General features: G+C 40.5%; 1 protein-coding gene across 1 annotated transcript; it reads right to left on the bottom strand.

The window, feature by feature from the left end:
* Positions 1 to 2,668: 2,668 nt before the first annotated feature.
* GASK1B (golgi associated kinase 1B) lies at positions 2,669 to 18,832 on the bottom strand. The gene is made up of 5 exons (XM_049833768.1): positions 18,802 to 18,832; positions 16,919 to 18,203; positions 7,298 to 7,512; positions 3,260 to 3,486; positions 2,669 to 2,960 (listed from the first exon to the last, which is right to left on the bottom strand). Exons 2-5 carry the CDS (start codon positions 17,913 to 17,915, stop codon positions 2,753 to 2,755), a joined length of 1,647 nt encoding a protein of 548 aa, XP_049689725.1. The 5' UTR covers positions 17,916 to 18,203; positions 18,802 to 18,832; the 3' UTR covers positions 2,669 to 2,752.
* Positions 18,833 to 24,102: the final 5,270 nt, after the last annotated feature.

Below are 24,102 nucleotides of genomic sequence, written 5' to 3'. Positions count from 1 at the left end.
GACAGTGCCTTCATGTGCCTGTCTGGTCCATACTGGACAGCATGGAGAGATACACCTATTCTTCCCCTTGTACTTTCTATATAAATCTAACTATTGTTTCACCCTGCAGATTAGCTCTAATAACAACTTCATCTGTATGCCTCTGCCACCAAAAATGTCTAGTAAAAAACAGCTTTCATTTCCTAAGGGTATTCATCTGCAGGTTTTGTCTCCAGAAAATCTGCTCTTTACAGTTATGCTTTTCATGCTTGGTTAAATTTTTAAGTACTGCACAGCATCATGACTACTTGGACCTCCTAAACTCAGGACTACTGAGACGCAGTGCTCCAGGTCAGCTTCAGGGCAATTACTTACTAGTTGGCAATTACATTGCTCCTTTAAGAGCTGGCACTGAACTGCCAGGCAAATAAAATGCATGCATCATGCTCAAGGAAACACTAGTCCATGTCCAGAAAAAATGAAGAAGAATGCACCAAGTTATCACCATAAAAATAAATGACCTAACCTGGAAAGATAAAAAAATCCTGACTTCTGATTTCTTTCTCTTCTTGGGAAATGAGTCAATTCTGGAAAAAAATACAACTGGGCAATGTGGGGAAATGACTTGGCATCAGGATGTGCAGTCTAAAGACAGAAGAGGAGAAGCTAGAAGACAGAGTTCTCATGGGATTTTTGTTCATGATCAGGTACACTCTTGTATCTCCACTTGGCCCTCTTCTAAGTTCAGTGCAGCTGAGAATCATGTCTTTCTCTCAATCACAGCAGCGTGTGATAATCCATTTGAACAGGTATCTAGCAGGAAGAAAACTGTGAGATAGGCTATAAAATGAGACAAATTGATCATAATGGTCATCAAGGAGTGGAATTTACTGCAACAGGAATTCCATGTGAAATGGATGCAGAGGATTATTTCTTTCTCAAGGCTCTGTTCACAGTGCAAGCTACAGTAATATTTTTGTTTCTGTGATAGAAATTACCCAGCTAATAATTTACAACATTTTAAGAAAGGGATAATATGAAAATCCTGTAAAATTCTACTTTGGTGCTATTAAAAAGTCCAAGGCACTCTAAAACGTGTCTTCTCAAGGCAATAGTTAAGTTCTAGGAAGGTTTTACAAGTTTGTCTGCCCTTTGCTGACAGAATAAAATAAAAGATTATTTAGATGGCCAAGCTCTTAAAATTTTACTAAGTATCTTTAACTCTGCCTATAACGAGATCTATTTCTTCCAGTAATGCAATTATTGTTAATAGCTGTTCTGATACTAAGAAAGAAAATCTGTTTTAGCTGCAGTGAAATTGTAGTTATTTAAAACATTAAATTCACCCATCCGCATTAACATCAACATGAAACATTTTAGCTTCTCATACCATTACACAAGCATTTTCAAAAATATTTTAAAATCTTATACACTCTATACTTTTTTACTATACATAAAGACAAGAGTAGCTATGAAAGTATTCAACTTCTGCCATTATCTCACAGCAAGAAGATAATAGATATTTCTCTAGAAAGATAGTAAGAGTCTTTCTAAACAGATAGGTAGAAGGTATACGTCATGATAGACTATATCAGCTGATATTTTATTTCTGGAGCAGATGAAGGTTAAGAATCCAAAGTGCTTATTCAACCTTCTCTAACAACCTTACCTGTGGGAATACTTGGGGCGAGCCATCAGCTCGAATCATCAACCCACAGTGGTCAATCTTAATGGAAAACCAGAGCCTGAATTGCTGGCTAGAGCTAAGCACGCAGCACAAACATCTTCTGTGCCGAGTTTGACAGCACTCACATCCTTAGTAGGTCTGCTTTTTGATAATATTCTAAAAAAATATTGTCAAGCATATTGCAAAACCAAAACATGTTCACTTATTTAGCAGCATATTCATACAAAGCTAAAGCTGAATTTCTTTTTTAAAAATAGTGGTAATAAAGGACGATTCTGTGAGTAACACAGAGTTAATAGACAGAAAGTATCAGATCATCCACCCACACATCAAAACAAGCTGTACTGAAAATAGTACATTGTAACAAGTGACTCATGATGAATTGTACTCTGTACTGGACAGGTGAAAACTGTATTTGTCAAATTAATTACTATGTTAAAGCCACATTCTCCTCACTCTGTTTTTAAATTTCCCTCATGTCCAGTACAAACACCTCTGCATTTAAAAGAGCTGAATTTAGTCTTCAGATTTCAAAAGATCAAAATAAAATGAACCAAAAGAAGCCCTTAGAAATGGCGGCCTTTTAGTATTCATAACCAACAAAACAAATTCCCATAGTAGATAAGTTTCAGCAGGTAGATGCAATGACAGTTTTCATCAACGTATTAAGTGCTTACAAATCTCTGTTCCCATTTAAATTTGCAATAAAGTTTTTACTGACTTCAATGAGGGAAGTAAGAGTAATCCAGCCTAATGTACTGAAAATCCTGTTGCTAATTTTCAAACAGTTTAACAGAAGGAGTGTTCATGGTACCTACACATTACTACATAATTTATTGTACCATTTGGTTGTTTTTCATTTCACTGGTGACATAGAATAGACTGCACTGTGTTGAGCTGCAGCTGACATTTAAATGTTGCTTTTAAACCATGTAAGAGTTCTTATGTAAAAATAAACTTGAAAGTTGGGAAAAAAAAATTAAATAAGCCTGAATTATTTTATTATGAATTAAATCAATTTTACTGTCAGTTTTTGCCTCATACATATTTTTTGAAGACTATCTCTCAGATAGAAACAAGACTGCTTCATTCATTCATGGGCAATACTTTGGCTCCATGTGCATTTATGTAAGTAAGAAGAATTTTGGACCTCCTTTCTATTACATCAATAAGCTTTTCAATTCCTTTTCTGCCTCCTTGGCTCTCCCAGTATATTTTGTCAAGGAACAAAGACTGAAGCAACTTCTCACGTAAACGCTGGCTCCTCAGCACTGAAACTGCAGATTCAGGGAATCTGGAAAAGCACAAAGAAATTCATCAATTTTGCCACCACTCTGAATTGCAATATTTATGTTGTGGTTTAGCAATCAATTCTATGAATATAAACTGCAACTCAGCAAAGGAAGTCCATGCGTGCCTAATCATATGCATGTTAATTGCATCTTTTACAGCAGTGGGATTACTCAAACATTTTTAGACACATCCTGTAAATGTCTTAGGACGATGATATCTATTCCAGTAACTCAGTGTCTCATGCTCAACCTGGGAAGAAACTATCTATCTTTTTTACAAAATTAATAACTTAAAACTTACTCATTGATTCCTTGTAGTATTTTGAAGTCAAGATTGTCCTCGTTTCTGTCAAAGAAACCCTTATTGTCTATAAAGGCCAAGTGCCTTCGGTCATGCCTTCTCTGAACTATGTGTGTCAGGTCAACAGCATCCTGATCACTGCATTTCAGCTTCAATCCTTGCTGCATGCAGGAATCCTCCTTGAGAGGTTTGAATCCACAGCAGTTTCTGTCTAGTCGATTATAGATCTAAAACAAAGTACAGCAGAGTGCCAAGTGAAAGCAATATCAAAGTATTTGGGGCACATCATCACTGTAAGACATCATTCACTAACACAGCTGACAGGAAAGCAAGCTCAGGACAAGTATAATTAAAGTCAGCAGTGAATGGCATTGAAGACCTGGTCCCCATACTTCACATACTGATAGAAGCAATTTCTCAGACTGTGTATGTTATCCATTTTATAGCCATGATTTGTTATGTCAGTAGAAATTCTTTGAAAATAATGGAACAACACAACTGTGTAACTGGAATAACAAGATGGTGAATATAATTCCATATTTTTCAGAGGGCTGTAGTTTTTTTACATTTTCTCTGCTGGAGAACAACAGAAATAGCACAGTCTGACACACACAGAGGGTCTCCATTTTGTGGGACCTATTAGACTAATATTACGCAAAATAATTGAGAAGATTAGTAAGGGGCACAGCAAACCATCAAAAGCTACAAAATACAAGAGTGCATTTATAATCACAGAGCAGCCTCCCTGAGTTGCACTGTGGTGTATACTTTAATGACATGATGGTCTAGGCTATTTTTTCCTATGCGAACCCTCCCTTATTCATCACACAGCACTTAGCTGGAAGGAATATATGTGGTCTAACTTTCGTGGTGTAAATGTTAAGCATCGTGATGCTTAGTCATTTATGTTCCCTTTCATAAACAATGACAAGAATGAGGCATCCCCAGAGCAAAGGATGCCATTTTAGGATAACCATCTAATGCAGGGAAGATAAATCACTCCTTGAAAGTGCTTCTACCCCTGTTGACCAGATGAGAGTAAATGGACAACATTGCCAGGGTCCTGAGTGCACAAATAGGCCTTAATTGCCCTAAGCAACCTCACCTGGGACCTCCACACACACCCCCTCTGCCTGTGGGCCCAGGAGCCCCGTTTAAGCTCAGGCCTGGCACCTCAGCCCTCTTTTGAGCCCTTTTGGGGGTGTGGGGAATGTATCTGTTGCTTGTCATGCAACTTGATGCTTCTGGATTGCTGCTTGGGGCTCCTTCTCATTGGCCTTTGAGCTGGCTTGCTGCCTTGTCTGTTCTGGATGCCTGCTGGGCTATCGATGGGACCCGTGGCTTTTACCATCCTTCCTGCTGGGCTGCCTCTCCCACTGCTGGCCCTGCCTGTTCTGCCTGCCATGGGGCTGCCCTTGGCTCCAGCTCGTCTCCCCAGGGAGCAGCCCTGCTCCTGCTGACAGATGCTTACAAAGTGGAAGTCTGGTCTGGTGCCTCTAAGGCTTAATGAGTAGTTTATCAAAGGTAAATAATTTTTTCTGTCCTTGTTTGTTGTACCCTGTTAAGTCTTCAAACTGCTCTAAGCACAAAAGCATTAATGTTCACATAAGCCTTCTAAAATTACAATTTTATTTTTGTGACACCCCAGTGAAATGAACTGTTAGGACTCTTTTCCCGATGTAGAACTATGTTGCATGTTGAAAAGGCCTCCTAATTTTGTTCATCAAATGAAAGTCTCAGAGTTGTTTTGGTTTTTTCTGATGTAGTACTGTTGCCACCAGTCTTGGTGGCAGTGTTTGTTTTCAGATGTGAAAATTCTGAGGAAAGGAACAGATTTCTCTTCCTCTTTCTCTTTTCATGAGCAGCATTGAGCATCTGCAGGCACTAAAGCCCCTCTTGCTTGCAGTCTTCTAGCTCATGGGATCTCCCATTCGACTCATCCAAAGGCTTTGCCAGAAAGTGAAGCAGAGTCCTTCTAGACAGACTCCTTTGATGTATAGCCCTAATTCATCTGCACCACACTTCATTACATGCATTAAATAGATGAGTTCATGTTCTTACAGACAACCTCTTCATAATATCTTGCATCATTCCAGTGTTAAGACAGAATGATGGGACATTGTGGAATTGATGCTGCAAATTTAATAGTTTAGCACTGGGTTTTGTCATATATTTATGTACATGAGAGGTCCAAACCCCCAAAATTAAAGATGACATTTTACATTTAATGTCCTTATTTTACTTGAGTTCTTGCAGAAGGCAAGTGAAGGTCAGCGACAAGCATTTTTCAGCCTGCTCCTATGTTTTATAGCATTTGAAACCAGAGATTAGGAACATCTATTATGGGCACCAAACCCATTCTTCTGAGGTAAGTATGTTTAATAGAGAATACTTTTCACCATTATTCTTTATTTCTGAATGACTCATGAAGCACAGATTTTTTTAAAAAAAATTTTTTAACTTAGAACCCCTTCTTGGCATTTTTTGTTTTATAGCCTTCATGTTCTACTGCTGATAAACTTTAAAGTTAAGTCTGAGCACACCCAGATAAAATTTTAATCTTTAAGAACCATAAGACCCCCTTCCACTCACTTTCTGGTATGCACATTCTTGTCTGGTAGGCAACTGGAGGTTTAAATCACTCTGATACCAGCTACTATTATAAGAGTAATTTCTTTGTCATGTAAAATTCAATCCTGTTGGTACAGTTCAATCATGTTTTATCTTATTTTAACTGACTGCTCCTGGATAATAGAAGTTCTATTATGAAGATTAAAAACTTGTCTTAAAACACCTTAAAATTAGAAATCAACACAGAACTCATGAGAATTTTTAAACTATTCAACAAGAAGACAATGGTATGAAAACATTAACTCTGACACAATCTGTACTATTCCTATAGGGCCATTACTATGTTTAGAATCAGAATAATCCATGTATGACTTTATACCAGTTTCTAAGAATGACTTGCACATACTGGGACTAAAGATGGAGTCCTTAGACAAGTGACTATTTTAAGAGAAGAATTGAATGCTCTGTTTAACATAACAAGTCTGCAAAAATGTAACTAAAAAAAATTGGAAACATCCATTTATCCTGGAACAGGACTGAGAAGGACAGGGATAGCTATGCATAAGCCAAGTCATGATTTTTATATTTCAAGAAATGTAACTCCATAAAAAACTGAATTATATGAACAACCAAACACAGTGCATAAAGCTAGTGTTTGCTGCAGTTTTAAATAAACCAGTAAGTGCTACAGGAGGCTCAGTCAACTGGACCTGTCTGGCAGACAAGGACAATTGGAAGTAGTGCCATATCTCAGGAAGCCATAAAATTAGCTTCCAGACTGGTGGTTCAGTTCATCCTTATTAAAACACTATGTGTATTAATATTCTACTATACAATTGCTGTAACTGTAGCCACACATTATGACACCACTGGGCAGAGCCCTAGTTTGGTGTTATTTGGAGAGCTGATGATTATGTGCAATACCTAACTGAAGAACAGCAGCTATATTATTCATCAGTTCCTGCTCTGTTCTTTCCTTACTAAGTTGCTGTCTAGATTTTTAAAAAGAAGGAGAAATTAGCCACTATAACTTGGTCCAGATTTCAGCTGACCGAAACCATTTAAATCAACCCTGGGGGCTGGGGAGGTGCAGGAAGGACCATACAGTAAAAAAAGGTGTTTTATAGTTGTGAACATAGTCAAGAACTGTGTTTGTACAAAGGAGTCAAGGAGAAACAACATGCTGGCCTCAAGGTGAGGTAAAACAAGATGTCTCAAGACAAAAAGCCTTTGCTTTCTCTTTTAGAAAATGAGTCAGTTAAGTTCCCGATCTCATTCCCTGATTATAAGTTGCATTTTGGATATTTTAATCATAAGAAACAACCAGAAACAAGTTCAAACTGAACTGTGCAAATACATCTCTTTCCCATTTAAAAAAGGGAAATAAACTAAAGTGATTTTTCGAGGAGTCACATGTATGCTCATGTAACTTTTGAGGCAGATACTTGCATTCAGTAAATGTTTTACCTGCAGAAGAAAATCAAAGAGTGCCATCTTGGACCACTCATGATGATGGATTTCAGTACAGCCCCACTCAGCTTTGGGAACTTTACCATTCTGCCAGCATTTCTGCTTCAATAGCTGCTGATATTGCCCCCAGGTTAATCTCACTGATGAATGGGTATTATAATCTGTTGGACTCAGTGAGGAATCCCAGAGAATAACAGGACAGGCTTGACCATCTGAAAAAGGAAAAACAGATCATAGTATAGTGCAATACTGTCAGACTTACTTGATCATTCTTTAGACATTGCCTAAGCATCAATAATTATACCATTTTACAGATGTGGCAGGAAAAATGGCCAGGAGCTAATAACTTGACAGCCTTCATTTAATGTGGCCTTATTCCAAATATAAAACCACCCACCATAGGAATGGAAGAAGCACAGACATCATAAGCATCTTCAGTGTACAGAAAGCTTTCTCTGTTTGAAGCAAGAGATTAATGTACAAAACCATATACTAAATCAGACTATTAAAAAGTTTATAGGTAGATTAAGAGCCTACGATGCCTTTGTGAATCAAGGATGTAATTTCCCTCCGTTTCCAGTGAACTGATGATGATTTACAAGAGCTGAAAACTTATGCCAAGTATTTTTTCTGCATAATGGGCATAGAAACACTACAAATCCTATACTCAAAGTGGATTTATTTTGTTATCTTTAGTATTTTAGGCCTATAATGTATGATTTCACAGCTCTGAAACGATATATGAGGATACTGCAGAGTGTGAGCTTAGCATGAATAAACACCTTGACAAGTATTTTTTCTTTACCCAGGTATAACATGAGATCTGTTTTTATATAGCAGCTCTTTTGGCTACACTGTATAATTCCTCTCTGTAAAGAATATTCTGCTCTTCCCTGAAATGAAGTCAAGTGCCTTAGCTTTGGTGAATTCAAGTGTTCAGACTTCTTAGTGGGAAGAAAGCTCAGCAAAGAATGTAAAATGAGTTTTCCCAGCATAAGAACTGACAAATGTATTTCACCCAGTATCAACTAACAGGCCTATCTATTTTCTTAGGAAAGTAGAACTCTCCTTTTCATTGTTGAGGCAATGCTGCCACTGCCTTAAATGGTCAAGGACCCAGGACTGACTGTGGCTTGTTGTCGTGGTTTAACCCCAGCCAGCAACTAAGTACCACGCAGCCGCTCACTCACTTCCCCCATCCAGTGGGATGGGGGAGGAAATCGGGAAAAAAGGTAAAACTTCTGGGTTGAGATAAGAACGGTTTAATAGAGCAGAAAAGAAGAAACTATAATGATAATGATAACACTAATAAAATGACAACAGTAGTAATAAAAGGATTGGAATGTACAAATGATGCGCAGGGCAATAGCTCACCACCCGCCGACCGACACCCCGCCAGTCCCCGAGCAGCGTTTCCCTGCCCCCCCCCCCCCCCCCTTCCCAGTTCCTAAACTAGATGGGACGTCACATGGTATGGAATACATCATTGGCCAGTTTGGGTCAGGTGCCTTGGTTGTGTCCTGTGCCAACTTCTTGTGCCCTGGCTGGCCATGAGAAGCTGAAAAATCCTTGACTATAGTCTAAACACTACTGAGCACCAACTGAAAACATCAGTGTTATCAACATTCTTCGCATGCTGAACTCAAAACATAGCACTGTACCAGCTACTAGGAAGACAGTTAGTTCTACCCCAGCTGAAACCAGGACACTTGTACACACATTAGAACGAAGAAATCCTTTATATTTTTGGGTGTAGACAGAAGACCAAAATATGATGTCTCGGTACAGAGAGGAGGAACCATTTAACTGCAAAGCTTCTATTTACTAAATAGCAAGTATCAGAACATGTATAAAGATTTACATTTATTTATATTCAACTTGCAGGTCAATGAACCTAAAGCCCACACTATTGCACAATTTGTGACATAGTTAAATGCAGCCTAAACTGTCTCTTTGTCTTCCGCATGCCCGTGGAGCCAGAGATGCATCTGAAAAGAAGCTTTCAGAAACTTGAATGATGAGATCCATGGCACCTCCTTCTTCAGAGGCAAACCAGACAGAGAATAGCACATAGAAAACTGGTATGAGTGCCAACAGCAAGGTAAAAGCTGCTAATGTGAATGTTCCACCTGTAAGCAGCAAGAACTATTAAAAACAGGTCTCCATACAGCTGAATCAAAGAGCAACTTGTTCAAAGGATGCTCAGTGATCTAAAACAACAGGTAAGAAATTCTTTGCCCATACTTAGGAGTAAGTGATCTTGTATTTGCCAACAGAGCATGATAGGTCCCACATGCAATCAAGCCCAAGAGAAAAACTCCTCTCCAAATCCAGAATGTACTCAATCTGCTCTCTGCCATGGCTTGCACATACAAGGTAGTCCTTCTCAAGTCAACCCAATGTGCAGCTCCACCACCTTTTTAACTTCCCTCCCAGTTGTCCAATGTTTCCTTAGGAACACAGAAAGTGTCTTTCCATTAGGAACATCAATCTCTCTCTCACTAGGATCAGTACTACCTTTATCATCACCATGCTCCACACTCTTTCCTTGGATGAAAAAAAGTGCCGAGTGCCCCTGAAAATCAGGCTTCTTCTACTGAGGTGCCTGAATAAGTATTTAGGAAATTAATTTGGGAAATCCTAGCCATTTCCCCATCTTTCTTGCTCTGGCTCCATCACCTGCATTGTAGATGACTTTAACCAAGTCAGGTCAACTATTGGCGAAGCCTCCTTTCCAAGCCAGTTGGAAAAAGTCTATATAAGCATTGAGAATTGTCACAGCTTTCTTCAGGACAAAGTCTGATCTGATCTATTATTTTTATATCTCCAATAACAGCTTATGTAACTATTCATGTATTCTTCCACAAACCAAATACATAAATGGTCTTCTAACAAAACAAACAACTCCTGTCTGCCCAAAAGGGACATGATAAACAATAGTAATATAAACACTTGAAAAATATGAATAATATATTGCCAGTTTCCATGAAGATACAAAAACATTTTTAAAAGACCAAAGCTAAATACAGGAAATGTTTGCATTTCAGAGGAAATGGGAGCAGAAAAGATGAGCCAAAATAAAGTCTTTCAACACTGTAATATAAATTGAATTACAGGAATATGAAAGAGCAGCTTCAGTAAAGAGCAGTGACTCAAATTTTTGACACTTGCAGGAAAAACATGAAGATGCTGAATTAAAGCAGATAAGGGGTCTGATTCATAGCTGCATGAATTGGCATGACCCCACTGAAATCAGTGGAGCTCTTCTGATTCAAACCTCGTGAGGATGGGGCTGAAGTTAAATGAACGGTGAAAAGTAAGGGCTGGCTAAGAATCAAAGCTTCCAGTTTGATACAGCCAAAAGTGAGGCGGTTGAGCACACTTCAGAATAAGTCCAGTGTATTCTGCATGTGCCTCTTTCCTAATCAGCTTATATATTAGCACAAAGGTCTACTGCTTTTCTGTTACTGCAGCTGCATTGCACTGAATCTTGCCCAAAGCTGATTGACTTAATTTTATTTTAATTGGCCATTTTAGATCTATATATCTACTTAACTATCTAAAAATGATCTGCAAAATTGTATGGGAGAGATTTTTTTCAAAACTTGTGTTGGAACCAGCTTCCTAGTAATTCATGTAAGTTTTTAAACATCAAAATATTTATAAAAATTTCTTGGGCCCTTAGGAGGTACTGGCTCAGGATATCCTAAGTTGAATAAGCTAACAGATGAAATCTCAGGCTGCTGAGGCTAGACTACCTCAAGGTACTCAAACTGCTCTATGTGCATTTAGGTAATGTATCACTGCATGGCTTCTTCCACATAGGCATCATCTTAGATATCCACACCCCACATCACTTTGAAAATAGTCTGTATGCTTCTTAACCACAAAGATGCTCTTGCAAATGTTACTCTTCCGTCTTGTGCTCTAATTTGTGTCTACAGCATTTTTTTTTAACTCCCTCAAAAGAAAATATTTTCAAACATGCGCATGAGAGCATCACTAAAAAGAGCAAATCTTTCATGAGGTAGTTAGAATCATAGAATCATTTAGGTTGGAAAAGACCTTCAAGATTGAGTCCAACCATCATCCATGCCCACTAAACCATGTTCTGGAGTGCCTTGTCTATGTGCTTTTTTAATACCTCCAGGGATGATGACTCAACCACTTCCCTGGACAGCCCGTTCCAATGCCTAACAATCCTCTCAGTAAAGAAATTTTTTTCTAATATCCAACCTAAACCTCCCCTGGCCCAACTTGAGGCCATTTCCTCTTGTCCTATCACCAGCCACCTGACAGAAGAGACCAGCACCCACCTCTCTACAACCTCCTTTCAGGTAGTTGTAGAGAGTGATAAGGTCTCCCCTCAGCCTCCTTTTCTCCAGACTAAACAGCCCCAGCTCCCTCAGCCACTCCTCATAAGACTTGTGCTCCAGGCCCCTCACCAGCTTGGTTGCCCTTCTCTGGAGGCGCTCCAGCACCTCAATGTCTTTCCTGTAGTGAGGGGCCCAAAACTGAACACAGGACTCGAGGTGTGGCCTCACCAGTGCCCAGTACAGGGAAACAGCCACCTCCCTGCTCCTGCTGGCCATACTATTTCTGATACAGGCCAGGATGCCGTTGGCCTTCTTGGCCACCTGGGCACACTGCTGGCTCATATTCAGCTGGCTGTCGACCAGCACCCCCAGGTCTTTCTCTGCTGGGCAGCTTTCCAGCCACTCTTCCCCAAGCCTGTAGCACTGCATGGGGTTGCTGTGACCCAAGTGCAGGACCTGGCACTTGGCCTTGTTGAACTTCATACAGTTGGCCTCAGCCCCTCGATCCAGCCTGTCCAGATCCCTCTGTAGAGCCTTCCTACCCTCAAGCAGATCAACCCTGCCTCCCAACTTGGTGTCATCTGCAAACTTGCTGAGGGTGCACTCAATCCTCTTGTCCAAATCATTGACAAAGATATTAAGAACAGGGCCCAACACCGAGCCCTGGGGAACACCACTTGTGACTCACTGCCAACTGGATTTCACCCCATTCACCACAACCCTCTGGGCTCGTCCATCCAGCTAGTTTTTCACTCAGCAAAGAGTACACTTGTCTAAGCCACGAGACGCCAGCTTCTCAAGGAGTATGCCATGAGAGACAGTGTCAAAAGCCTTGCTGAAGTCAAGGCAGACAACATCCACAGCCTTTCCCTAATCCACTAGGCAGGTCACCTGGTCACAGAAGGAGATCAGGTTGGTCAAGCAGGACCTGCCTTTCATAAACCCATGCTGACTGGGCCTGATCCCCTGTTTGTCCTGGACTTGCCACGTGAGTGCTCTCAAGACGATCTGTTCCATAATCTTCCCTGGTACCGAGGTGAGGCTGACAGGCCCATAGTTCCCCGGATCCTCCCTCCAACCCTTCTTGTAAATGGGCGTCACACTGGCAAGCCTCCAGTCATCTGGGACTTCCCCTGTTGACCAGGACTGCTGATAAATGGAGAGTGGCTTGGCAAGCACCTCCACCAGCTCCCTCAGTACTCTTGGATGGATGCCATTTGGTCCCATAAATTTGTGAGTGTCCAGATGGCGTAGTAGGTCACTATTTCCTCCTGGATTAAGGGGGGTATATTTTGCGCTTTGTCCTTGCCTTCCAGCTCAGGGGGCAGAGTACCCTGAGGATAACTGGTCTCCCTATTAAAGACTGAGGCAAAGAAGGCATTAAGTACCTGTTAAAGCCCTTCCTCAAACTCCTCATTGTTCACTGCAAAGCAGTACAGCTTACCAGTGCCACATTTGAAAGAAACAGTTCAGTTGCCTGTATATTAGAAGAAGAGGGTAATTTAGTGTGGAAAGATGAGAGCGACTGACATACAGAGCATTACTTGAATTTTAGAGTTTAAGTTCTGAGGGAAATTACAAGGGACAAAGCAGGGAGAAGTTAGACATTTTTCTTTCTTACCTCTGCACCTTATTTGCATGGTTTCTTTCCTGCACTCATATGGATATCAGAATTAAGGAATGCATGAAACGTGCATTAGTTGCTCTCTAGACTATGAACTGCATTATTGCTTATACATGAACTTCTCTACCCAAGAGAATATTGGAAATATACCCTCTGATACCCCTCTGAGAGGTACAACACCATGGTGTAAGTTGTTTGGGTTTTTAGGCAGAAAACAGGACAGATAAATTGAAACATTTTAGAGCACTCTGAATGCATAAAGCAGTGTTTACTTTTTCTTATTCTGTGCCCTGACATTAGAGATTCATAATATCTTTGCCTGCTTTTGCATAACTTTTGGTGGGATGGCAAAGGCAGGCTGATAGTGCAGGTTATAACGTGGAAAAACCTATGGCTCCATTTATCAACATGCAGAGTAAAGGAAAATGACAAGTACAACCAGTGGAGCTATCTATCATGTCATTCATCTATTTGCACTAAACCAACCATAAAAGGTGTTACTCAAAGGAAGAGTTTCTTGCATGTTTTACGAATAAAAGTGGTTCTGGGCAAACAGTGGGTTTAATCTTTAGCTAAAAAAAGCCCAAGTGAATTGAGTATACCTGTGCTTATTCTTCTCAGTACAGGATAAAACACATTTAGCCAAACTTATGTTACCAGAAAACTAGGGGGGAAGAGGGGTGGTTGTCAGCATGTAGTAGTTCAGGCCCTCAGCAAGTGGCGCAACAAAACTGCATAGCAATAGCTGCACATTTTGTACCAAAAGCTGTATAAAGAGCTCAGCCTTGTTGCTATGATCCAAGGAACCAGAGTCCTATCCTTACAGCTGTCAGCCGCAACACAGAAGCAAGCCTGCTCCAGCCCATGTTGCTCAGGTTGTACCTCAAGCCCTAACACACACTGGCATCATCCTACATTGTGAATGCTATTGCCAAGCTAGAGGCAATACGTGCACTCATTTTACCTGGCTTCTGTGCAAATTAATTAAGGTAGGGCTGCGACACCAAGAAAGGTCACTTCTGTTTTTTCTGTGCCTTAGGTTACCATGAACAAATAATGAAGATTCTCAGTCCTGTGGTATTAATGTGACCATCCCAAAACTCAGACATGCAAGGGTCAGCCTCCATTTTCTCCATGATAGACGCAATTTTATGATTATTTCTTGTTGTTTTACAGGCTTATCCTTCTTTGTTTATAGGTGTTTTGGAGTTCTTGACATTTTTCACACCTTGTAGGTAGCAATGAGAATAATGAATGAATGCTTGCGTATGCCCAGAATCATGCTCTTTTAGACTGCAATATGGAGCTCAGAAGGGCTTTGCCCACCTGTACTCCCTAGGCTTTTTACGTTCAGCCAATTCATTGCAAAACAAATGAGAGAGAGTTATCATACCTGATTTTTCCATCCATGATGGAAAAATAAGCTAAACCATAAAAAAAAACCCGTTAACACTTTAAAAGGGTTTACAATTAACTAGGGAAGGCAAGGGCAGCAGACGGAGGACTTGCATACAGTATTTTGCTAGACTTTAAAAAAAAAACCCCTAAAAACAAACAGTGGGGGATTTGTGGGAATAGGGGAAACAGAACCTGTACAGGGATTTACTAAGCGGTTCTTTGAAACCACTTTTGACAAAATGAATGACAGTTTTGAAAAGCCCATTTTTTAAGATTTTAATGCTACATCAAACATGTCTTGTTAGATCACATCACAGCTGAGGCAAGCTAAAGGGATGTGTCGTGGAGGGAGATATGTCAGCCCAGAAACTGTGTACATTCATACACACATGCACAGTCTCTAATCCTGCATGGCTTGCTTTCCCATATGAATAACCATGATTCACACAAGCTACCCTGAAAAAAACTTTACAGTGCCCACCTACTCTTAACTTAAATGCATATGGGTTATAGAAATGAGCTGACTGTTCATATTATTTTTAAGAATATATTTTTGCTCATTTTCTCAACACAGATGTTTTCCAGATTATACCAAACACAAGCATATAAATAGTAATGAGCTCAAGTAGATATTAGGCATCTAAGCTCCAGCATATTTCCAGGCTAAAGAAATGGAGAGAGACAAGGTACAGTAACTGTTCCAAATGCTCTGTTCACCCTTTAGCTGGAAAAAATGAAGTGAGACCAAAATAATGTTATTTCTCTTCTCATCACCTAGCAACACTCTTCTTGCTATAGGAACATAGCCAGTTATGAGGAAAAGAAAATTAAAGAGGGCAGAATGACACTCCCTGTCCCAGACAGTCCAAAACATACTGTAAGGTGACAGACACTGAGCAACACAATGCACAACTGGGCTACTAGCAGTTTTCAGAGGCTTGCAGTCTGTCATCTCCCACAGCCACGCTGTGCAGAGTTCCTCCAGCCAAACTACCTTAATGCCTTATGACAGCTCTATAGCAATAAATCTTGTTCCAAAAAATAAATGAGGCATAATGTATCTTCCATGCTCTGCAAGTATGAATAATATTCAGAAGCCTCCAAACTGTTGTTCCTAGAGATTCATTCACATTGTTGTACAGGCTGCCAGAGGGAAGGTTTACAAAGCAGGAAGAAATTGGAGATCACTGGGTTGTCTTCCTGCTGTCAAACTTCAGAAAGTCATTCCTGCGTTACTTTTTTTTTTTTTTTTTTTTTTAAAGAAACACAGACTGATATAAAAGTTTTTGGTATAAGCTAATTGCAGCAGCAAGAAATGAACAGCAAAAACATAGCTAGCCACTTTACCAATGATTCATTAAAATGCAATGTAGTCTTTTTGGATTGTGATTTGTAACTGTACAAAACCAGCAGTTAAGCTGAAGACATATTTAACAAGATAGAAATGTTAGAAGTAGACTTCTAATTCACAATGTGTCTGAAATCGACCTTTAATTTCACAAAAGGTTAAAAATCAAACTTCTAATTGAAAAATTTATACCAATCATGCAACAGGTGTATTGAGATATTTACTGTGTAAATTTCTTTGCATGATATATAGATGTGTGCAGCGAACCTCAAAAGGTACAGCAGGATTCACTGAAATGTAGTTTGTTTAGGTTTTTTTTAATTACCAGGGGAGATGAATGCACTTTGGAAAAAAATTTCAGTTCCCCGAGGTATTAGTACCATGAAACTAGCATCAAGCTTTTGCAAGAAGGTCCCCTACCTCTCTGAGTAGGTTATCTGACTAAATACAAAAGCCCTTTCCTACTGCCTGTTTGAGAGATGAATTCTTGTGCTCACATTCAACAATATTTTAAGTCAATTCTAAAAGATAAGAAAACTTTAAAAAAAAAAAATCAGAAATACCCACTGAATCACAGGGCATTCTAGAATTTTTTCACCCGTTTCACTTCAGGCAGTCTGTACAACGTCATGCGATCTACAGATAACTCCCTCTCTTTTTCTCATTCCAGACTCTTGTGGAAGGGAAACTGCTACTGCCCTCAGCAGCTCAGTAGTATTTGATCTAAACTTTGGGGTACTGTGTCCATCAGACAGGATAATTGCACTGCAGAAGTTACACACAGATACCAGCTTTATTTCCCTGTAATGATGGGGTTAGTTCTCAGGCTCTCAGGAGTTAAAGATGGTAGCTGCTGTCCCATGGTTAATGTGGGACGGCGAAGGAAACCTCAGCATCCCACCTGCAAGCTGAAAACCATAGGAATGTGTTACCTTGGAAGAACTCCGATCTCCTGCTTACAGAAGGTAAGCTCCTGTTTAGCCCCAAGATCCTATCCAAATGAAAGGCAAACACCTCACTCATATCGAGGGGTCTTTTGACGATGCCACAGCGTCCCTGATTACAAGCAGCTCCTGTGGTGCTGGGACCTCTCGCAAATACTACCAGGACTGCTTTGTGAGAAGGTACTTCTTGGATGCTCTCTATCTGAGAATCTGCCAGCATGCGCATGTTTAGGATGTCGTCTTTGCTCAGCCAAGAGGGAGAGCTCTCGCTGTAAATCCTGATATTGCTTTCCTCAGGCTGGGGCTGTGCCTTTATAGCTCCAGAAATCCCCCCAGGTCTCCGGTGACCCCTCTCCCTGACTGCCATTCCTTTATGCTTGTGTTCATCCAGCTGATGCTTTCTTGCCTCCAGAGCTATTGCTTCTCCCATTGTGCCTGTGGCATGTGTTGCCCTCCCTGGCTCTTGGGCAAAGGCCTCTTCCCGGCTCATAAAAGTGGCTTTTGGAAAGCGCTGCCCATAGGACAAAGGGGTTGCATGTTTCTTCCTGCGCTTTGGCTTCACTGTTCCTCTGATATTGGCAGGTTTGCTGCGCTTGGACCGCAGGGTGATATAAACTACATTGGGTGGCAGCAAGGTCCCATTGCTACCAAGCTGGGTTTCCTGGAAATTGGGTGGTGACAGGGTGCCATCCAGTGGGATGCCCAGAAAAGGAGTTTGGGCTGCATCTTGGAGACTTCTGGAACTGATCTTTTGATGTCCTCCTTTGTGCTGGGGTAAAACATGACCCACTTGACTGATGAGGAATCCCAGGTAGATCACACACGCAGTGCCCACTAGCAGATTCCTCCTTGTCCTTGGGCGCCTGCAAGTCCAGAGCCTCAGCACCCGTGGGGTGCACAGGCAGCAAATAAACAAGTTTTTTATATTACTTGGCTGATCAAAGGTGGTCATTTCTCTAGTGAATCCACATGATGAAAACAGCATAAAGTCTTCTGTACATTCCAGCCAGGATGATGATGCATGATTTCCCTTCCCTGATTTCTATTTCTCCTTTTCCAAATAGCTTCCAGCATGGGTGATGGACAGAGGCTACTGATATGCCTGGGAATGTGTTTAGCTCTAAGGATGCTGACACTCCACCTTCTCGAGCTGTTAAATTCTTATCAGCCACCACAGGGGAAATGATTGGCTTCAGAGAATGAATGGAGCCAGCTGCGTAAGCAAAGTTTACTGACTTGTAGTCTAAAAGATCTGAAGTACCTCCTTTGCAAACTGCAAAAAGAAAATAGTATTTCATTTTGTTACGTATGGCATCTGTGGTTCTATATTTTTGAGATAGAAGTTCTAGATGATACAGTATGCATCTAGAAATTTGTCAGGATACATCTTTCACTTTCTTATTACAGTATAAATTAAACACCAAAATCATGAAATACAGGCTCAATTTGCAATCTCAGCTAGCTGTGTTCCAGCATTAGAAGAAAAGCTTGTCAAACCCAGATCATTATCATCTTTTTCTTATGAGACAAAGTCTTCACTAATCCTCATGTTATGAAAATGCTGTAAATAATACAATATTAACCACCAGTAACTGTAGTAGCAAATACACGCCTATTTAACTAATAAAAATATATTACCAGTGCCAAATTTCCCTGGTTGAATATGAATATAGTTCACATAATTCGTAAACACCCATTAAAGATGAAAGATGATTAATTCTCTTCACTCTTGTGAAGCCATAGATAGGATCTAGCTAACTATAGTTTTTTCAAATAAAATGACAGTGGCTTATATATCCTTGCAAAGAAACAAAGATAGAATAAGTGCATGTTGTGTATATATAGTGCTATAAAAATATAAAATCTCTTACCTATTCAGCTTGACACATCCTTCATTCTGGTAAACTCCTTAGGTTAATAAAAGTAACTTAGTAAAAGCTGACGATCTCAAAGTATTCTAGCACATATTTCAGTTTTAAGTATGGTTCACATTTAGGTATTTCATTGCAGGCTAAATACTGTTTGGAAGTTAACTGTACTGAGAGGTGGTTTGCATATGAACTGCTATAAACTTACATGAACCTCACGTTACCAAAAAACCCCCCAAACAAAACAACAAAAACCCCCCAGCAACTTCTATTTTAAATTCTGTAATGAAAAGTCCTGTGAAGTATGTGCCTTCCAAAAGTGCATTCCATCCATTTCTAACTCCTGAGGGCCCTCTAGTGCACTGCATGCAAACGTACTGAAGAAATTCCCATTTTTCATGTTTGGTTGGTTGGGTTTTTTTTGGTTGGGGTTTTTTTTAAATTTTAAAATACCCCGCCCCCTGAATTTTAGAACTTGTAGGAATCATATGTTCTTGTGATGAGAAATGAAAAAACAGATAGTGGCTTTTAAAATGCTATTAAACAGCTCAGGAGTGTTTCCTATTTATGCTTTCCAAAACAAGGCATAGCATAGTCGCTATACAGATGGAAAAGTTGAAGCAGAGAGAAGTTAAGGGCTTCTGCAGAGTTAAGCAGTGAGACACTGGCAAAGCTCTGACTTCTGACTCCTTGCCTAGTCTAAGTACAAAATAATAAAACGTATATGTTTGTTGTAATTCAAGCTAATGGAGATATTCTCTTCTCCATTATTAATACTAAGGGGAACAGACAGTTAAGGAATTAGTTTATGTTTCATATGGGTCCCATCACAATTTATAAACTTTGTGAGTGGATTTTTTCACTGGCTGTCACTTTACTTTTTGTTTAAATGTGTACTATTAAGTTTTCAGCATCTGTGCGTATTACCAGGAAAAGAGCCTTCATATCACCTGCTTTTTCCAAATCTAAGTTCTTGGCGGAATAGGGATTGTAAGAAATTTCTCTAGCCACCTAAGTTCTCTCTTTTTCTTTTTAGTTCAAATTTGACTGAAGGGATATATCCCAAACCAAGGTTAATTAAAAAAGTTCCAGACGAGTGTATCAATAAAGTCAGTACAGATGTGGCTACTGCTGCTTAACATTTTCTATGCTTTAAAGGACTTGCCAGAGATGGACATTATTAGATCAGCCTTAGATGTTTGCGGGTCCCTCTGAAAGATGAAGGGTCATTAGTGACAGGTACCAGCTTTGCAGCCCACTTGACCAACAGACACTGTACATGGCTCACAGTGAGAACGGCCTCCTATATCCTATTTAATACCAGTGCAAAGTGAGTGCAAAATATCAGCGAAGTTATATGGCTAAAACCAGGGTAAATAAGGGTGAGTGGGTATTGCAGCCTGAAAGCAAAATTTCACCCATAGCGCATATTTACACATATACATGAAGAAATTTTTTGAAATGCCTCAGATAGACTCCCCCCTTTAAAGATAAATAATGAAAAAAAAAAAAAATTACACCTCCTGGATTCTGTTTTGACTTACCACTGATTCTGACAGCAAATAATTCAGCATGAAGCTTTTACTCCACTGTATTTCTTCCAAGTGTCTTTGAATTATTTTGGGGGATTTTACTTTATATTGCTAATGGCACAGAGTTGCTTGAGTTGGAAATGTATCACACTGCAACAGTTGTTTTCAAATGCCCATTTCTTGCATGTAGACAGCACCATGACCTGTCCATTATAATCAAGCAGTGCCAAAACAGACCATTCCAGTTACTAACAGCTTTCCTTTGCTATGACAATTTTGAAATCTGTTATATAATCTTCCTACTGCAACTCTTTAAAGATTATCTGCAGGAAATCATAAAAAGATATGGAGAATTGTTCTTCACTCCTCATTTCATTTGTAGCTTTGCAATCAAAATGTGTTGTACCCACTGATGTATAATGTTGACTGCTGAGGGGGTTTTGAGGCTTTCTAAATGTGATGATAGCAATAATAATTCCTTTATTTTTCATGTTCAGGAGGGAGAACTCATTCTTTAAATGTTGCAGTTACATTCCTTGGAATGGATGGTGGTAGAAATTCAACTAAACAGGATTCAGTATCTTGTTAATTTAGCAGATATTTGCCTCTAATTTTGGATCTTTAAAAGGTAACATATCAAGAGAAATTCTTTTTTTTCAGCTCTTGTAGTGTACAGCTCCAGCACCCTACTAGATTTCACAAAATAATTAAGGCTGGAATGGCTATGGACTTGTTTGGAAAGACAAAGAAAATGTTGTTCAGGTGGGTAGTAGTATTCTTTCTGGAATCATTACCAAACCAAAGCTGCAGCAGGGCACTAAAGGGCATTACTGAGCTGAAAGGGTGCTTTCTCTGTGGTCATCAAATATTCAAGATCAATTTTTTGAAAGAATAGACTGACCAAATTCTGGCCTAGGTTACTGCACTTTGCCTATCTATATTTAGCCTGTAATGTCAGTTAGATTCTGTATTTATTCCTTGCTCTAAACTATATCTGTGGTATCGCCATCTGCATGCATTAAACTCAACTTCTCGTGTCATTTCTTTATATACCCATATTTCATAGCCAGTGTTAACCCTGCCTAAGTTTAGGAAGACAGGAATATCAAAAACAATATTAGAGAATAGCAATGAACAGAAGAGGGGAACTTAAGAAGTATTTTCTAGTCCTTGACATTCCTAGGTATAATTTGAAAATGTGAATGAGTAGCTGAAGTGCAGATCTGCAATTGTTTTCTTCTTTTTTTTTCTTTTTTTTTTTTTTTTTTGTTTAACTTCTGAAATTCATCTTCACTTGTACCTGCATTTGTAGAAGAAACCAGATCAACTTGTATTTGCGGGAAGGACTGTCACCCAGGGTGCTGCTGATGGTGCTGGACAAGCTATAGACTCTGAAGCAGCTGGTGGGCAGCACTGCTGCCAGCCCCCCTAGTAGGCAGTCTCTGGCCAACCTGTGGGAGACCAGTGGACTGAGCCGATGACCACCAGTCACAAGCTCCTGTGTCTTGACTCATGTGCTGGCAACCTCAAAGAGCACCATCCAGCTACTTACATGCTCTGCTCTGTTTTCAAATCTCTGAAGATGGGAAGATGATAGTAACCCATTTTTTAGGAAATAACAAAAATTCACCAGAAAGTTCTCAAAACCTCCTGTTCACAGGTTTTATGCATAAATCATCCTCCCCTATGCAATCTTCTATAGCCTTTCACCTTTGCATCCTTCTTAATCCTACCAAGTACAGCTTCTTCCTTCTCATCTGAATTATTATTCATACTCCTTTTTTACAGCTTCTTTTGTAGGTGATCTTCTTCCTTCTTTAATCTGAACCAGGTACAGCCTTTTGGGATAGTGAATACTACACCCGGAGAACTAGAGAAAAACACAGAGAAAAACATTTGTACCAACACAGTGATACAATATTATTATTATTAATACCAAAGCTACCTAGCAGCTAGTATGTTTCTCTCCAAAATACCAGACTGGGTGTCACTTTTTACAAGTATCAGTTTTGTATTTTAAAGCAATACATCTCCTATTTCTTCATCTAAGCCTTCCTTCTTGCTCCACCCGGTCATTTCAGTTTTGAGATATGGGATTTAAAGACGTTTATGTTTTTAGTTTTCCAAGATGTCTTAGTTTGGTTCTTCCCACTGTAGTTATGGCTGCACAAGTTGCTGCGATTCAGCAAAGAACAAAATATTGTCTGTGCTGGTTTGTAGAGCATTTTGCAACAAAAGACGTTCTTTAAGTGAACACTTGTTATATTCATAGAAGCCTCTGGAATTTGAAATATGAATGTTGCCATTTTCCATTTCAGTAAACACTGTGCCTTCATGGACTTCCTTTCCCATATACTTTTCATCTCCAACAACTGTATTGGTTTTGTTTGGCGAGCCCATATTAGCCGGCTCTGAGACGGACCCGCCGCCGGCCAAGGCCGAGCCAATCAGTGATAGTGGTAACGCCTCTGTGATAACATTTTTAAGAAGGAAAAAGTTGGGACGGAGAGAAAACTGCCGCCGGAGTGAGGAGTGAGAACATGTAAGAGAAACAAGCCTGCGGACACCAAGGTCAGTGAAGAAGGAGGGGGAGGAGATGCTCCAGGCGCCGGAGCGAAGATTCCCCTGCAGCCCGTGGTGAAGACCCTGGTGAGGCAGGCTGTCCCCCTGCAGTCCAGGGAGGTCCACGGTGGAGCAGATCTCCACCTGTAGCCCGTGGAGGACCCCACGCCGGAGCAGGTGGGTTCCCGAAGGAGGCTGTGACCCCGTGGGAACCCCGCGCTGGAGCAGGTTCCTGGCAGGACCTGCGGATCTGTGGAGAGAGGAGCCCACGGAGCAGGCCTTCTGGCAGGACTTGTGACCCCGTGGGGGACCCGCGCTGGAGCAGTGTGCTCCTGAAGGACTGCACACCGTGGAATGGACCCATGCTGGAGCAGTTCGTGAAGAACTGCAGCCCGTGGGAATGGCCCACGTTGGAGGAGTTCGTGGAGGACTGTCTCCCGTGGGTGGGACCCCACGCTGGAGCAGGGGAAGAGTGTGATCAGCCCTCGTCCTGAGGAGGTGAAGCGGCAGAAAATAACGTGTGATGACCATAAACCCCATCCCTGTCCCCCTGTGCCGCTGGGGGGGCTTGGTGGTGAAATCCGGGAGGGTAGTTGTGCCCGGGAAGAACGGAGGGGTGGTGGGAAGGTGTTCTGAGATTTCATTTTACTTCTCATTACCTTGCTCTGGTTGATTTGTAATAAATTGAGTCTGTTTTGCCCGTGACGGTAATAGTGAATGATCTCTCCTGTCCTTATCTCGACCCGCGAGCCTTTTGTTATATTTTCTCTCCCCTGTCCAGCTGAGGATGGGGGAGTGATAGAACGGCTTTGGTGGGCACCTGGTGTTCAGCCAGGGTTAACCCATCACAACAACCTATTAATTTCAATAAAACCAAACAGCACAAATGCATGAATCAGAATCTGTCCATATTTGAGGTGTTTCATTCATACCATCAGTGTCATTTCAACCGTTGTGTTAATGAGAAAAAACAATGTTCCAAAACCAGCATGGTTTGAAGAAACAGCGAGGAATAGATGAAACAGTGAGGAATAGGTGAGTATCAGTTCAAGTGGGATAGAGACGGTAATTAGAAATGATTGCTGGTGATTCCTCTGAGATCCATCCTTCTAAGTGAAACCAGGGGCAGGAAAACATTTTGTTTAATATCAGGATTCTTCTGAAGCCAAAACTCAACACCCCTTTTTATCCCTGGACGCTTGAAAGGATG

The sequence above is a fragment of the Accipiter gentilis genome, chromosome 3 (genome assembly GCF_929443795.1).
Source record: "Accipiter gentilis chromosome 3, bAccGen1.1, whole genome shotgun sequence".
Taxonomy (NCBI): domain Eukaryota; kingdom Metazoa; phylum Chordata; class Aves; order Accipitriformes; family Accipitridae; genus Astur; species Astur gentilis.
This window is presented reverse-complemented; position numbering and strand designations above follow the sequence as displayed.